This window comes from Littorina saxatilis, linkage group LG1 (genome assembly GCF_037325665.1).
Source record: "Littorina saxatilis isolate snail1 linkage group LG1, US_GU_Lsax_2.0, whole genome shotgun sequence".
Classification (NCBI taxonomy): Eukaryota; Metazoa; Mollusca; class Gastropoda; order Littorinimorpha; family Littorinidae; genus Littorina; species Littorina saxatilis.
Window position 1 is genome coordinate 74,257,602 of NC_090245.1, and position 14,398 is coordinate 74,271,999.

A 14,398-nucleotide genomic window follows, 5' to 3' on the forward strand; every position below is an offset into this window, starting at 1 on the left:
ACCACCGGAACAGAAATGTCCCTGTTTAGTGTGTTGTTTCAAGACATAGGGGATTGAACAATCTGACGTATTTGGTACACAGATTCTCTTTATGTTCTGGAGTGTGCGTATAAATGTTCATACGCACACGACTAAAACGATAATTAAGATTCAGTGTGATCTTCTGAATAAGATTAGCCTATCTAACTGAAGTCAATGAACGGCTCGTGTGTGTGTGTGTGTGCGTGTGTGCGTGTGTGTGTGTGTGTGTGTGTGTGTGTGTGTGTGTGTGTATGTGTGTGGGTGTGTGGGTGTGTGTGTGTGTGTGTGTGTGTCAGTGTGTGTGAGTGTGAGTGTGTGAGAGAGAGAGAGAGAGTGTGTGTGTGTGTGTGTGTGTGTGTGTGTGTGTGTGTGTGTGTGTGTGAGTGTGTGTATGTGTGTGTCGTGTGTGTGTGAGTGTATGTGTGTGTATTGTGTGTGTGTGTGTGTGTGTGTGTGTGTGTGTGTGTCGGTGTCGTTCGGTGTCGGTTGGTATGTGAGGTATGGAGAGAGACTAAAAAGCGGAAGAGAGCGGGGGTGAAAAATAGAGAGCGTGGAGAGAGAAGGGGAGATAGGGGCAGAAAGAGATAATGAGGGGAGATGGAGAGAGAGAGGGAGAGAGAGAGAGAGAGAGAGAGAGAGAGAGAGAGAGAGAGAGAGAGAGAGAGAGAGAGAGAGGATGGAATTTTTAAGAGTTGTACTGCCATTACTCAAGTGTATAGTCATAAGCTCAATAGTACAGTAACAAAAATGTAACAACCAAATGCTTTTAAAATTCCTAACACCATACCTATCGTTTCAATAGCCCCGCCCCCCACCCCCTCCTCCCCGCCTCAATGGTAACCGTTTATATTCCAGCCCGGGAAAGCAAAACGCAGATATCGTCATGCTTCCGGTAGTAATGCAAAGCAACTGAGTGTTTGTTTATCCTCCAAATATAACGCCTGTTGACTTTCAATCAAAAAATCGTTCATGGGTGCAAATGAGACAATGACAAAAGGTGACGTTTTCATGTCAGTATGTCCCAAATGACATCACCAGTGCATTTTTCATTCTATCTAATCTGTTTTCGTTCTGTTTTTTCTAATAACATGCGTTAACAATTGATTGCCAACTGGAATGGAAGAGCACAAAAAGTGTAACTTGATATGTAGTTTCTCTAGAGGGAAAAACATCTTCCACTTTCATGTCAGTGTGTCCCATGCAACATACATTTGCCAAACAGCTATGTGTAAGTAGATTATTTGTTAGTGGTATAGAAAATACAGATCAACAATCAAAGTCAGTTTTCACATTCATTTTCTACCTATTTCTTATTTGTTTATTCTTTTGGCAATGGTGAAATGTCAGCAATCGTGTGTCATTCGGGACAGTAGACATGACACATGACCTTTTGTCACTGTCTCAAATACAAAATCTCAGTCGTCTTTGGACTTTTACAGACTACTGTGAGAGTGTTTGTTAGCGTATTTGTAAAGTCGACACAGAGTATTGTTGCGTAATTTTCTCCCAAGGCGGGCACGTGCGCATTCTTTGACCCGAGGTTCCCCGCTAATTGCACTCAGGCTTGTACTGTAGGTTCCGGGGTGAACAAGTATTTGTTAGTACATTTGAATTTTTTTTTTAAGGGTGGGGCTGTGGTAAGGTCTGGGGGAATAGTGTGTAACCTGGTACGACAATCATTGATGTTGTCACGTGTGTTGTAACATCGTTTAACAAACCCAGCACATGCTTTCTGCTCCCAACCTTTCAACTGATAAAACACAACACATGTACAGGAGTTGTTCTCCAGTGATGGTCACTAAACAGGAGAACCGGGGTTAAAATATAAACGTCATGTTTTTCATCGCTATTCTGGCTTATTATCAGCCCCTTTCTATGAAGAATCTGAATTCTTGTTTAAAAGAGATTAACTCTACATGGTTGAATAGATGTTCTGCAAGAAAGGAGTACCATACACTTCGGTCGTTACACTGTGACACCATCAGTACGTGTGATACCTAAGCTGAATTATGAAGATCACGTTTGGTGCTAGGGAACATGGAGTCGCACCTGCAGCTGGAGTGATGGCGCAGCCGCAAAACTTTAAACATCACAGACATTCCACTTTAAGGGCAGGAGCTACCTTCAAATACACCGTTGTTCTTATCCAAGTCATTTGACCACGGCATTCAAGAAACAGATCTGTTTGTGTTAACATTCGGTGTGCTTTTGCTCTCTCTCTCTCTCTCTCTCTCTCTCTCTCTCTCTCTCTCTCTCTCTCTCTCTCTCGAGTGCATGCTCTATCTCACTCTCTCCTTTTTATATTTAGTCAAGTTTTGACTAAATATTTTAACATCGAGGGGGAATCGAAACGAGGGTCGTGGTGTATGTGCGTGTGTGCGTGTGTGCGTGTGTGCGTGTGTGTGTGTGTGTGTGTGTAGAGCGATTCAGACTAAACTACTGGACCGATCTTTATGAAATTTGACATGAGAGTTCCTGGGTATGAAATCCCCGAACGTTTTTTTCATTTTTTTGATAAATGTCTTTGATGACGTCATATCCGGCTTTTCGTGAAAGTTGAGGCGGCACTGTCACGCCCTCATTTTTCAACCAAATTGGTTCAAATTTTGGTCAAGTAATCTTCGACGAAGCCCGGACTTCGGTATTGCATTTCAGCTTGGTGGATTAAAAATTAATTAATGACTTTGGTCATTAAAAATCTGAAAATTGTAAAAAAAAATAAAAATTTATAAAACGATCCAAATTTACGTTTATCTTATTCTCCATCATTTGCTGATTCCAAAAACATATAAATATGTTATATTCAGATTAAAAACAAGCTCTGAAAATTAAATATATAAAAATTATTATCAAAATTTTTTTTTCGAAATCAATTTAAAAACACTTTCATCTTATTCCTTGTCGGTTCCTGATTCCAAAAATATATAGATATGATATGTTTGGATTAAAAACACGCTCAGAAAGTTAAAACGAAGAGAGGTACAGAAAAGCGTGCTATCCTTCTCAGCGCAACGAATACCCCGCTCTTCTTGTCAATTCCACGGGCACTGCCTTTGCCACGGGCGGTGGAGTGACGATGCTACGAGTATACGGTCTTGCTGCGTTGCGTTGCGTTCAGTTTCATTCTGTGAGTTCGACAGCTACTTGACTAAATATTGTATTTTCGCCTTACGCGACTTGTTACATTTAGTCAAGTTTTGACTAAATGTTTTAACATCGAGGGGGAATCGAAACGAGGGTCGTGGTGTATGTGTGTGCGTGTGTGCGTGTGTGCGTGTGTGCGTGCGTGTAGAGCGATTCAGACCAAACTACTGGACCGATCTTTATGAAATTTGACATGAGAGTTCCTGGGTATGATATCCCCGAACGTTTTTTTCATTTTTTGGATTAATGTCTTTGATGACGTCATATCCGGCTTTTCGTGAAAGTTGAGGCGGCACTGTCACGCTCTCATTTTTCAACCAAATTGGTTGAAATTTTGGTCAAGTAGTCTTCGACGAAGCCCGGACTTCGGTATTGCATTTCAGCTTGATGGCTTAAAAATTAATTAATGACTTTGGTCATTAAAAATCTGAAAATTGTAAATAAAATTATTTTTTTCTAAAACGATCCAAATTTACGTTCATTTTATTCTCCATCATTTGCTGATTCCAAAAACATATAAATATGTTATATTCGGATTAAAAACAAGCTCTGAAAATTAAATATATAAAAATTATCAAAATTAAATTTTTGAAATCAATTTAAAAACACTTTCATCTTATTCCTTGTCGGTTCCTGATTCCAAAAACATATAGATATGATATGTTTGGATTAAAAACACGCTCAGAAAGTTAAAACAAAGACAGGTACAGAAAAGCGTGCTATTCTTCTCAGCGCAAGTACTACCCCGCTCTTCCTGTCAATTTCACTGCCTTTTGGCTTTGCCGTGTGCGGTGGACTGACGATGCTACGAGTATACGGTCTTGCTGCGTTGCATTGCGTTTAGTTTCATTCTGTAAGTTCGACAGCTACTTGACTAAATGTTGTATTTTCGCCTTACGCGACTTGTTCTTCTTACCCTTTTCTTGCATGCAGACCCCACACACACGCACATTTGCCTATAAAGTTTCGGCAAATTAACGGAAGTTTTACTCAGTCCTTATCGTCAACTTTTCCCCACCGTAAAAAAGGTCGGCATTTCTACCGAAATAAAAGCAACATTTTCGTCGATTTGAATAAAACGTATTGATGCCGACTGCCCAACACGTTAAACAAAATCCTACTTCATGATTTTTACATTTTGACTAAATGTTTTAACATAAAGGGGGAATCGAGACGAGGGTCGTGGTGTATGTGTGTGTGTGTGTGTGTGTGTGTGTCTGTGCGTGTGTGTGTGTAGAGCGATTCAAACCAAACTACTGGACCGATCTTTATGAAATTTGACATGAGAGTTCCTGGGAATGATATCCCCGGAAGGTTTTTTTTCGATAAATACTTTTGATGACGTCATATCCGGCTTTTTGTAAAAGTTGAGGCGGCACTGTCACACCCTCATTTTTCAATCAAATTGATTGAAATTTTTGTAAAGCAATCTTCGACGAAGGCCGGACTTCGGTATTGCATTTCAGCTTGGTGGCTTAAAAATTAATTAATGACTTTGGTCATTAAAAATCTGAAGTCATATTTGTATATATAAAACGATCCCAATTTACGTTTATCTTATTCTACATCATTTTCTGATTTCAAAAACATAGAAATATGTTATATTTGGATTAAAAACAAGCTCTGAAAATTAAAAATATAAAAATTATGATCAAAATTTTATTTCCGAAATCGATTTAAAAACAATTTCATCTTATTCCTTGTGGGTTCCTGATTCCAAAAACATATAGATAAACGTTTGCATTAAAAACACGCTCAGAAAGTTAAAACGAAGAGAGGTACAGAAAAGCGTGCTATGCAGCACAGCGAAACCACTACCGCGCTGAACAGGCTCGTCAGTTTCACTCCGTTATGCACAAGCGGCGGACTACAGTCATTGTGAACAAATGCAGTGCTCTGTGAGTTCCACAGCTTGACTAAATGTAGTAATTTCCCCTTACGCGACTTGTTCTTCCCTATTTTTGTTTCTTCTTTCCAATGTTTCTCGCATGATTATAAACACATTTTACATGCGTTTATTATACATTACATGTAATTGCGGGGCAGCTGCTGCTAATTGCAGGTTAATAGATGAGACGGATCCGCGCAGATGTGCGCGAGTCATCCGTTTCCAAGTATTCGAAGCCATCATCACTAACCACCCACCACCTTACGAAAGAGCAATACTGATGAACTTGGGATTTCCGTCTTCACAGGCCTTTACTCAACTGCCTGCGTTCCTATTTGCATGTCTGCTTTTCGGTCCCTAGTTGAATATTTGATAAGATTAAGAATGCGACATCTTAGTTTCTGGTCACATTCAGTTCTGCAAGTTCAATAATTGGATTGATTGATTGATTGACTAACTGACTGACTGACTGACTGACTGACTGATTCATTGATTTATTGAATGCCTTTTCAACCTGGAATGATCATTTATGGCAGTCGCACATGCCATCTTTTTCACTCTGTCGGCTCAAGAAAAAAAATGCGTGCCGTCCTCAGTTTCTCTCTGCAGCATCATTAATTTTTATTGTTATTGTCACTACAGCGCACACATCCCCAAGTAAGTGGCATCACAACCGTCACATCAGGATATGAACAATACTGACGAGGTTGAGTGTTTATAGGACGTTTAACTGTTTTGACCCTCCCTGCCTCCGTTTCCGTGTGTCAGAACACGAAAACAACAATAATACGAAACAAAACATAAAACAAAAATACAATAACTAACCCCAACAATCCGTTTGAACTATAGTGTAAGATACAGTACAAAGAAAGTGGCGGGGTTCGTGAAATCGTTTGAGCTGTATGTTATCAAATGGACATCTGGACGGAGTGGACACTGATGGAAGATAAAGTACAATGATAGTTCGCTTGACCGGTGGATTTCATTTAAGCCACTCAGGCAAATGGACATTTGGACGCAGTGGACACTGGTGTAAGATTAAGTACAACGATAATTTGCCTGATCTGTGATTTATATATTAGCCATGTTAGCGAATGGACATTATGACGAAAACGATGAGAGCCGAAACCACCCTTCCTCAACCCATTCGCAGCAGACGAGTTTTTCTGATGTTTTAGTGTGAATTTCTAACCAATCAAAATGATCCATCTCACTCTGTGCGTCATGTTGTTGAACACGTGGTTCTAGTTCAGTGAACAATCACTGCTTCTTAATAGTGGGCTTTCGACGCTTTAGACGTACGTGCTGTACTTCTTCTTCTTCTCTTCTTCTTCTCTTCTTCTTCTTCTTCTCTTCTTCTTCGTTCATGGGCTGAAACTCCCACGTTCACTCATGTTTTTGCACGAGTGGGTTTTTACGTGTATGACCGTTTTTACCCCGCCATTCAGGCAGCCATACGCCGCTTTCGGGGGAGCACGTGCTGTACAAGAACAGGATTAACCATCATGTTGGTCTGTGGGGCTGTTGTTCATCTGCTTGGGAAGACGTTTGTATTTGCAGACGACAATCCAAATGAACCAGAAGTAACTGACAAGGTAAGACGTGAAGCCGGTACGTTGGTTGCGACAAAACTGGGTGCGAGTGTGGGTGCTAAGTGGAGGTTGGCAGTGACAGATTTGTTCAACTATACGTCATGTCAGCCATAGCACTGATCCGGAGACCTCTTGGTGCTATAGACATTATGACAAGATGTTTGGTGGGTTGTTGACGGACCAGCTGTGAGCTCGTCGTCTTCACAGCTTCAAAACAATCACTACCAGCACCACCAGAATAAAAAAAACAATCACCGGTCCGAGGGGGGCATATCGTCCTCTGTTTCATCTGTGAACCTTGAGTTTATATAAACGAAATATATATATTGGTACATATATGTATATATCATACTTGTATTTCTTTGATACTTGATTATAATATGATATCATGTAACTATACCTGATACGTGATTGACTCAAGGTTTACTTTGACATCGAAATCGGAGGAGAAAAGGTTGGGCGCATTGTGATCGGTCTGTTTGAAAAGATTGTCCCGAAGACTGCAAGGAACTTCAAAACTTTGGCTATTGGAGATCAGGTTAGTAAACCATCTGGCGTAGCAAGTAATACTACCCCACTATTGACTGGGGTTACTTTGCTCCTGACGTGATTGCTGCTGGTGGCACTGGAGGGGATGGGTCTTCTCTGTTCTGAATGGTAAAGGCTATTTACTTTTAATTCAAAGCTGTAATTAGAAATAACTCATGATGCAGTAATTCTTAGTTCTGGTAATACTGGTATAAATCATGATGCAGTATTGTGTTTTATACTGGTGGTGCTGGTAGTGATGTTTTGAAGCTGTGAAGACGAGCTCACAGAGACATGGAATGTGAGTTCACATTGTCGGAAAAAGAACAGACGCCTGTCCACAGACCAAACAAAAACAGAGAAAATCGAGATCACGACTAACTATGACTATGAGCAGAACAGAGATAAACTGGGAAATTGATTTGTGAATTTTTAGTGTTGTATGAGTGCTTGAATTTTGATTAAAAAACATATTCTTATTTGTCTGCAGACAGCTGATGGGAAGAAAATGACTTACAAAGGCAGCAAGTTTCACCGAGTTGTAAAAGACTTCGTGATCCAAGGGGGTGACGTCATAGTGGGCGATGGAACAGGATGTCAGATCTTCTCTCGGGTTGTCGCCTTTATACCTACTGGCCATTATACGGAAAAGCATGTTATCGACACACGAAGTCCACTTAGGTTACTTTTATTATGACCACGCCAATAATATATATTTATTTCTAGAAAAAAATATCCTTCGATACCTCTCAAACTCCCCCATGAAGTGCACACAATGGACGTTGCGGAGAATCTCTTGTCCCCCCGAGGAGGGGATACGTTTCCAAATATGCCATCTGGGAAGGGATATTTCACTCTCCTCTTGCTCTGCAAAGAGCATTTTATAATCTGAGGAGAAGGTCTCTGCTGAATGTCAATTCTTTCTTTCACAACTTTCATCTTCTGTGTCTTGCAGAAGGTTTCTTCTCTGTTGAAACCGCAGCAATAAAAGGTTGACCGCATTTGCTGTTTCACTTAACTAAGATTAGATCTCCTTGTTCGTGCATCTTTTACCGGATATACCTGTTGAGACAAGTGATAGACGGTGAATGTGATTGTGTGATTTCAGCCTATAGCATCTATGGGAAACGTTTTCCTGATGAGAACTTCAAGCTGAAGCATTACGGGGCTGGATGGGTGTCGATGGCGAACGCTGGCAAGGACACGAACGGATCCCCGTTCTTCATCACCACCAAAGAGGCAAGGATGGTTGACGGCGATTGTGTCGTGTTTGGAAAAGTTCTCAATGGCATGGTAAGACTTCTTTGAGAGAATACAGTTCAGCGTCTTTTGGAAGACTCGTTGTAGCGGTTTTATTTATTTCTTTTACATGCTGGAAAGTCAAATTCTCGCAAGTTCATAATTTAATATCAACGACAATTTTTTGTCAGAAATCAATTCTTGAAGCTTTACATTAGCTGCCAGAGTAAAGTTTTACACCACAAAAAATCATTCTGTTTTAAATAAGACTTTCGTTTTGTTTTTACATGAATTTTAGAAATGCCTCGGGTTGGCAAAATTCTGTTTTCTGTTTTCAGAAAGTGGTACGCAAAATCGATAACAGCAAGACCACCGGTGAGGAAGTCAGACCTGTGATAGATATGGTCATTGCTTCCAGCGGTACAATTCCACTGGACAGGCCTTTTCGGGTGAAAACAGAATCTGCCCCTGCGTGTGATTGTTTTCTCCTGTGTGTGAATGTGTGTGAAAGCTATTGCTCGTCACCTCTTAATGTTTTTTATGTGATCAAGTTTGTGTTTTAGTACAAATGTTCGATGTCCAGTGAGCTGTCTTTAAAATTGCCTTGATTGTTTTGTTTGTGTTTCAAGTTTCTGTTCTGCTTCAAGAATTTCATTTATAATCGCGGCGGGTAAAAGGCGAGTTTCAGTTACAGTGTGTAAAGCTGTGTGTTCTTGTTTCTCAGCAAGAATACAGCAGCCACAGAGACACTGAGTCTTGACTGGTTACATGCCGAGTGTTGATTCGCTAATTGTTTAAACGATGCACGCGCTCATCCTAGATGGCGTGAGTTTAGGTCAGTCTTCGTTGTGGTTGTGTGGTGTGAAGACCGTCGTAGGAAGGCTCTGTGTGAATGTGCAGGGTGATGATGTATACTGTCGTACTGTTTTGATGTAGCACAAGTAGTTTTTAAGTTTTAACTTCTCTAGCCTCAGTGTACATTCGCGTATTGTAGAGCATTTGATACGAGCTGTGTGTGGAAAGCAAATGTTTATTGCTAATATTGCATCAGCGGCCGTGTCTTTCTATTTGGCCATTGTGTTTAGACTCCATAACTTGAGAGTGATATGTGTCTATGTGATGTGCACTGAGGAGAGAACCACACTGAGTTCTGTGTCTCTGACACTTCCAACTACCACCACCACCGCAAACACAACGCCTCGTACCCATTGCCCTTTCAGTTCTCCCTTCGCACACTACGCCTACCAACTACCACAACTAATACTACCACAACCACTGCCCCTGGTACCCATAGCCCTGACCGTGCTCCATGCGTACTTACGCTTTCCAAGTACCACAACCACCACTACAACTATCCCTCGTACCCATAGCCCTGTCCGTGCCCCCTGCGTACACTACGCCTTCCAACTTCCACAACTACTACCCCTCGTGTCCATAGCCCTTTCCGTGCCCCCTGCGTGCACTACGCCTTCCAACCACCACAACCACTAACCCATGCCCGTACCACAACCACCACTACAACTATCCCTCGTACCCATAGCCCTGTCCGTGCCCCCTGCGTACACTACGCCTTCCAACTTCCACAACTACTACCCCTCGTGCCCATAGCCCTGTCCGTGCCCCCTGCGTACGCTACGCCTTCCAACTACCACAACCACTATTCCTCGTACCCATAGCCCTTTCCGTGCCCCCTGCGTACACTACGCCTCCCAACTACCACAACCACAGTCCCTCGTACCCATAGCCCTTTCCGTGCCCCCTGCGCACACTAAGCCTTCTAACCACCAGGCCCACGCCTCTACAACCACTACCCCTCGTACACGTATATTACCAACTACCACAACCACGACTGCCAAAACCACTACGCCTCGTACCCACAGCCCGTTCATCGCTCCCCGCGCACACCACGCCTTCAAACTGACACAACCACCGTATTACCACTCTACCCCTCGTACCCATAGACTTTTCCGTGCTCTCCGTGCACTAGCCAGGTTGTGGGTTCAGTTTCAGGACTGGTGCCACGGGTGTCGTCTCTTTGTCTGCCATTGATTGCCGGAATAATAGCACTGCTGCTCCGTCGGTCGTCAAAACAGTTGCCAGTGTAATTCTACCCCTAGTTTGGTCGCGTTTCTGTTTTGAGACGAAACGACTGGACAAGTTGGGGATGGGGGGAGACTGATGGGTTAAGATTTTTTCGGGCAGTGGGGGGGCGGGAGGTTCTGTTGTTGGTTCTTATTTGCCTTGCTGATTTAGACGTCTGTGGTGATTTGTGTGTGATATTACAGATGGCAAAAACTTCCAGCTGTGTCTGGGGCATATGTTTGCGTGTGTTGTGGATCTGTCTCAAAGACTAACTCCTGGTGTATCCTGGTTTCGCTCTCAGCTGTTTCGTTCAGAAAAAAATGTTTTCGGTATCGAAACGACCTGCACCGCACGAGAGCACAGAGGTGAATAGAGGCAGACATAGACAGACAGAGACAGACAGTGGGAAAGGCAGAGTCAGTCAGACAGACACTAGACAGGCAGATGCAGACATATAGAGATATACGGTGCGCCCACACACACACACACACACACACACACACACCACAAAATTACTCCAATCCGTTTTAAGTTTCGCGAGGAATGTGTAAATGAATATGGGTGCAAGACAGTTGGCCAAAGTAAAACCAACAATTATTTATTTCTAACATGTATGCTTATCTATTCGATAGCGCTTCCATCGCCCCTTATCCTTAATTCAACACTAAAAACATCTTGTCTCCAAACACATTCCAAGAAAGTACATAAGTTGGTAAATCAGTTACTAATCACAGAAACACCAAAGCTAAAAGCTGCGACGCAAATCGCCAACCATTATTTCTCCTTCTTCAAAACGTCCTCAAAATTCAGGCGCGTGCCCCAACGTCACGAAAACAGTCTTGAGCGAAATCCAGCCGGCAAAGAGTTTTCATTTCCTTCTTAAGGCACCCAATTTCTCGTATCAAACGGCGACGTTTGCTCGTCAAATGATGTTGTTAAGCCCAGTTGACATAGGACAGACCAAATCGACGACAGGCTACAAGGACGCTATATAAAGAAAGGCAAGGGGAGACAGGATATGAGACTTTTTGTGGAGAGCTTCAAATGAAGACCTTCAATCACGAGGACGACGTGTGACGTCCATTTGTGTCTCCATCGGCGTCACGGTACACTATAAGATGTACTTCGATCGACCGGAGCTCTAGAGCTGGGAAGGATTCGACGTGTGACTTCCATAGGTGGCGGTCCTAGGATGCGAACAGAGCGGTAACTTGTGAAGTCAGCTTTGATGGCAAGAAACTTTTGATGAAGATTTTACCGGAGAGTTTCAAATTAAGATCTTAAATCACAAGAACAACGTAAACGACGTGAGACTTTGATAGACAGTTTCAAATCAAGGTGTGTCCTCCGACGCGAGCACAACGGTAACATGTCAGTCAACTGTATTGCCACAAGGTTTTTGAGGACAGTTAGGTTGCCACTGAAGACTCCCCTCCGAACCACAAGCACGGCGAGGTCCTGTGAAGCCAGCTTTGTTGGACGTGGATGGTGACATGAACAGCAGACGATACCAAAGGCTGAACCAGGATATGAGACAAATACTACTCCTGAAGATTGAGTTTCTGACCATGACGTAATCTCTGACTACGCCAACGCAAGGACATCTTATCCGTCAATCACCAGCGTAAGAAGAGGGGGGGAGCGTAGGGGCACGAAGAATTACGCGAATATGGCGACATGTTTGTGTTCTCCGACACAAAGGCAACGGAGACATCAAAAGGAACGCTTCAGGGACAGAACAGGACATGAGAGCAAAACGTGGTGTGGAGACAATTAGTTAAAATACATTATTCAGCTTTCTTCATATGTTTCAAAACGAAACCCCTACCCCTTTCGTCCGCCCTATTTGCTTTTAAACGAAGATGATACGGCAGCGTCTCCATATATTCCACTAGTTGATCCTAGTTAACACAGACAATAAGGAAGTCAGTCCCTATTAAGTCCACTAGTTGCTCCCATATTGCCTACAGAGAATCACTCTCTAGCTCTCTCTTTGCCAATTCCCTCTTTCTCTCTCTGTCTCTGTCTCTCTGTGCCTCTGTCTCTCTCTCTATATATATATGTATCTCTCTCTGCTAATTGCCTTCTGTCTGTCTGTCTGTCTCTCTGTCTCTGTCTCTCTCTGTCTCTCTCTGTCTCTCTGTCTCTCTCTGTCTCTCTCTCTCTCTCTCTCTCTCTCTCTCTCTCTCTCTCTCTCTCTCTCTCTCTCTCTCTCTCTCTCTCTCCCTCTGCAATGGACAACTGACAGACCCCTGTGTTTGATAGCGGGGCGAGTGGAATTACAGCTTAGTTAGGGAATCACTGCTTTCTGCCCTCGGCAATGACACTCCCGCATGAAAATCAATGACAATACTGGCGGGGAGGGGAGAGCCTCTGAACGATTGCACAGGTCTGTGAACATTGGGGGAAGAGTGATGGAGAGGGTATGGGGTGACGAGGAAGGGTAAGGGGTAAGGACAAGGGTTTGGAATGAGACGCCTCTCTCTCTCTCTCTCTCTCTCTCTCTCTCTCTCTCTCTCTCTCTCTCTCTCTCTCTCTCTTTCTCTTTCTCTTTCTCTCTCACTCTCTCTTTCTCTCTCACTCTCTCTCTCTCTCTCACTCTCTCTCTCTCTTTCTCACTCACTCTCTCTCTCTCTCTCTCTCTCTCCCACTCACTCTCTCTCACTCACTCATTCTCACTCTCTCTCTCTCTCTCTCTCTCTCTCTCTCTCTCTCTCTCTCTCTCTCTCTCTCTCTCTCTCTCTCTCTCTCTCTCTCTCTCTCTCTCTCTCTCGTGTGTGTTTGTCATTGTCAAAGACACACATTAAAACGCCCGTCTGTCTGTTTCTTGATTTCTGGACAGGCAGAAAGGCAGGAATACAGGCAATCACAAACTTAGCTTATTTTCCCCATTATACTATTGCAAAAGTGAACGCTACTTCACGGCCAAAATGTATTAGGTTCTTGCTAATTGTGAAACATAAAACTCGTATCAATATATATATTTCCGCTTTAACAGCTCTCGTTCATTTAAATGTCATTCACAGTCCTGCGTATGTTCGTGAAATTTGTTTACTGGGGTCCTTGTATTTTTGCTGCCAAACTGAAACGTAGTCAAACGTACTTTCTTAGAAAAAAATATACACATCCGCATTTTACCCATTTAGATTTTTGCCAGTACATCCAGCAGCCGTATGTATGCCAGCCTTCCCGCCCACCCCCCATATTTGGCCCACTCTGTTCAAGTAGTCCGCACTTCTTTTGAAGATGGGGGAAGGTGCTACGGTGAACTCTCGATAACTCTTACTTGTAAGACACAACTTCCGACTCAGAAATCGCCCACCGTCGGCAGCAAACCATCAACACCTCCTTTTCAAAGACACTGACTCCTCGCGCTCCCCGCGAGGCACGAAGACATCAAGAAAATCTGGCACGATTTTCAGACCCTCTTCAGTCCCCCCTCAGTCTGAAACGGGCGGTCACAGACCCAAAAGCGACGGCCGTGAAAGGCTGGGCTGTCTTGTCTTCCCGTTCTGCCCAGCGTGGAGAGTGAGTTACTGGTGAAAGACGGCAGTGAGAACCGAAAGACCTCTTCTCCCCCTTTTCTTCAGCCCAGCACTTCAGCCCCACAATCTGAACACTCGATCTTTTTCCCCGACATTCGATAAACGGGGCGAGGAATTTGCTGACAGAATGGGAAAGCAGTGATGCAATTTGGGCGAAGGGATTGAAGCATCGAACGGATTACGGTTGTCGTAAAACTGCTGCTGCTCCTACTCATTTGTGGTAGTCGCAAAGGCGGTTTTGTGATACGGCCTTGTGAAGGGAGACGTCATCCCTTGACAAAAAGCGGTCTGAAAGCCAATCGTCTTTCTGGATTTCTCCCGTTCTGACTCCCAACAAATGACGTCGTGTCTGTGTCGGC

The 14,398-nt window shown here is 43.2% G+C and overlaps 1 protein-coding gene across 1 annotated transcript; it reads left to right on the forward strand.

Annotated features, from left to right (window-relative positions):
* The first annotated feature begins 6,558 nt into the window (after positions 1-6,558).
* On the forward strand, positions 6,559-10,088 carry LOC138950764 (peptidyl-prolyl cis-trans isomerase B-like). Its single transcript, XM_070322493.1, has 6 exons — positions 6,559-6,648; positions 7,067-7,183; positions 7,664-7,769; positions 8,282-8,466; positions 8,751-8,884; positions 9,851-10,088. Exons 1-6 carry the CDS (start codon positions 6,559-6,561, stop codon positions 10,086-10,088), a joined length of 870 nt encoding a protein of 289 aa, XP_070178594.1.
* Positions 10,089-14,398: the final 4,310 nt, after the last annotated feature.

What these genes read in the sequence shown, in the direction of transcription:
- LOC138950764 (XM_070322493.1), top strand. Translation starts at nt 6,559, where the DNA reads ATGTTGGTCTGTGGGGCTGTTGTTCATCTGCTTGGGAAGACGTTTGTA. An exon ending in GAAAAGTTCTCAATGGCATG is followed by an intron (nt 8,467 to 8,750) that starts GTAAGACTTCTT and finishes TTCTGTTTTCAG; the next exon opens with AAAGTGGTACGCAAAATCGA. An exon ending in AAAACAGAATCTGCCCCTGC is followed by an intron (nt 8,885 to 9,850) that starts GTGTGATTGTTT and finishes TCGTGTCCATAG; the next exon opens with CCCTTTCCGTGCCCCCTGCG.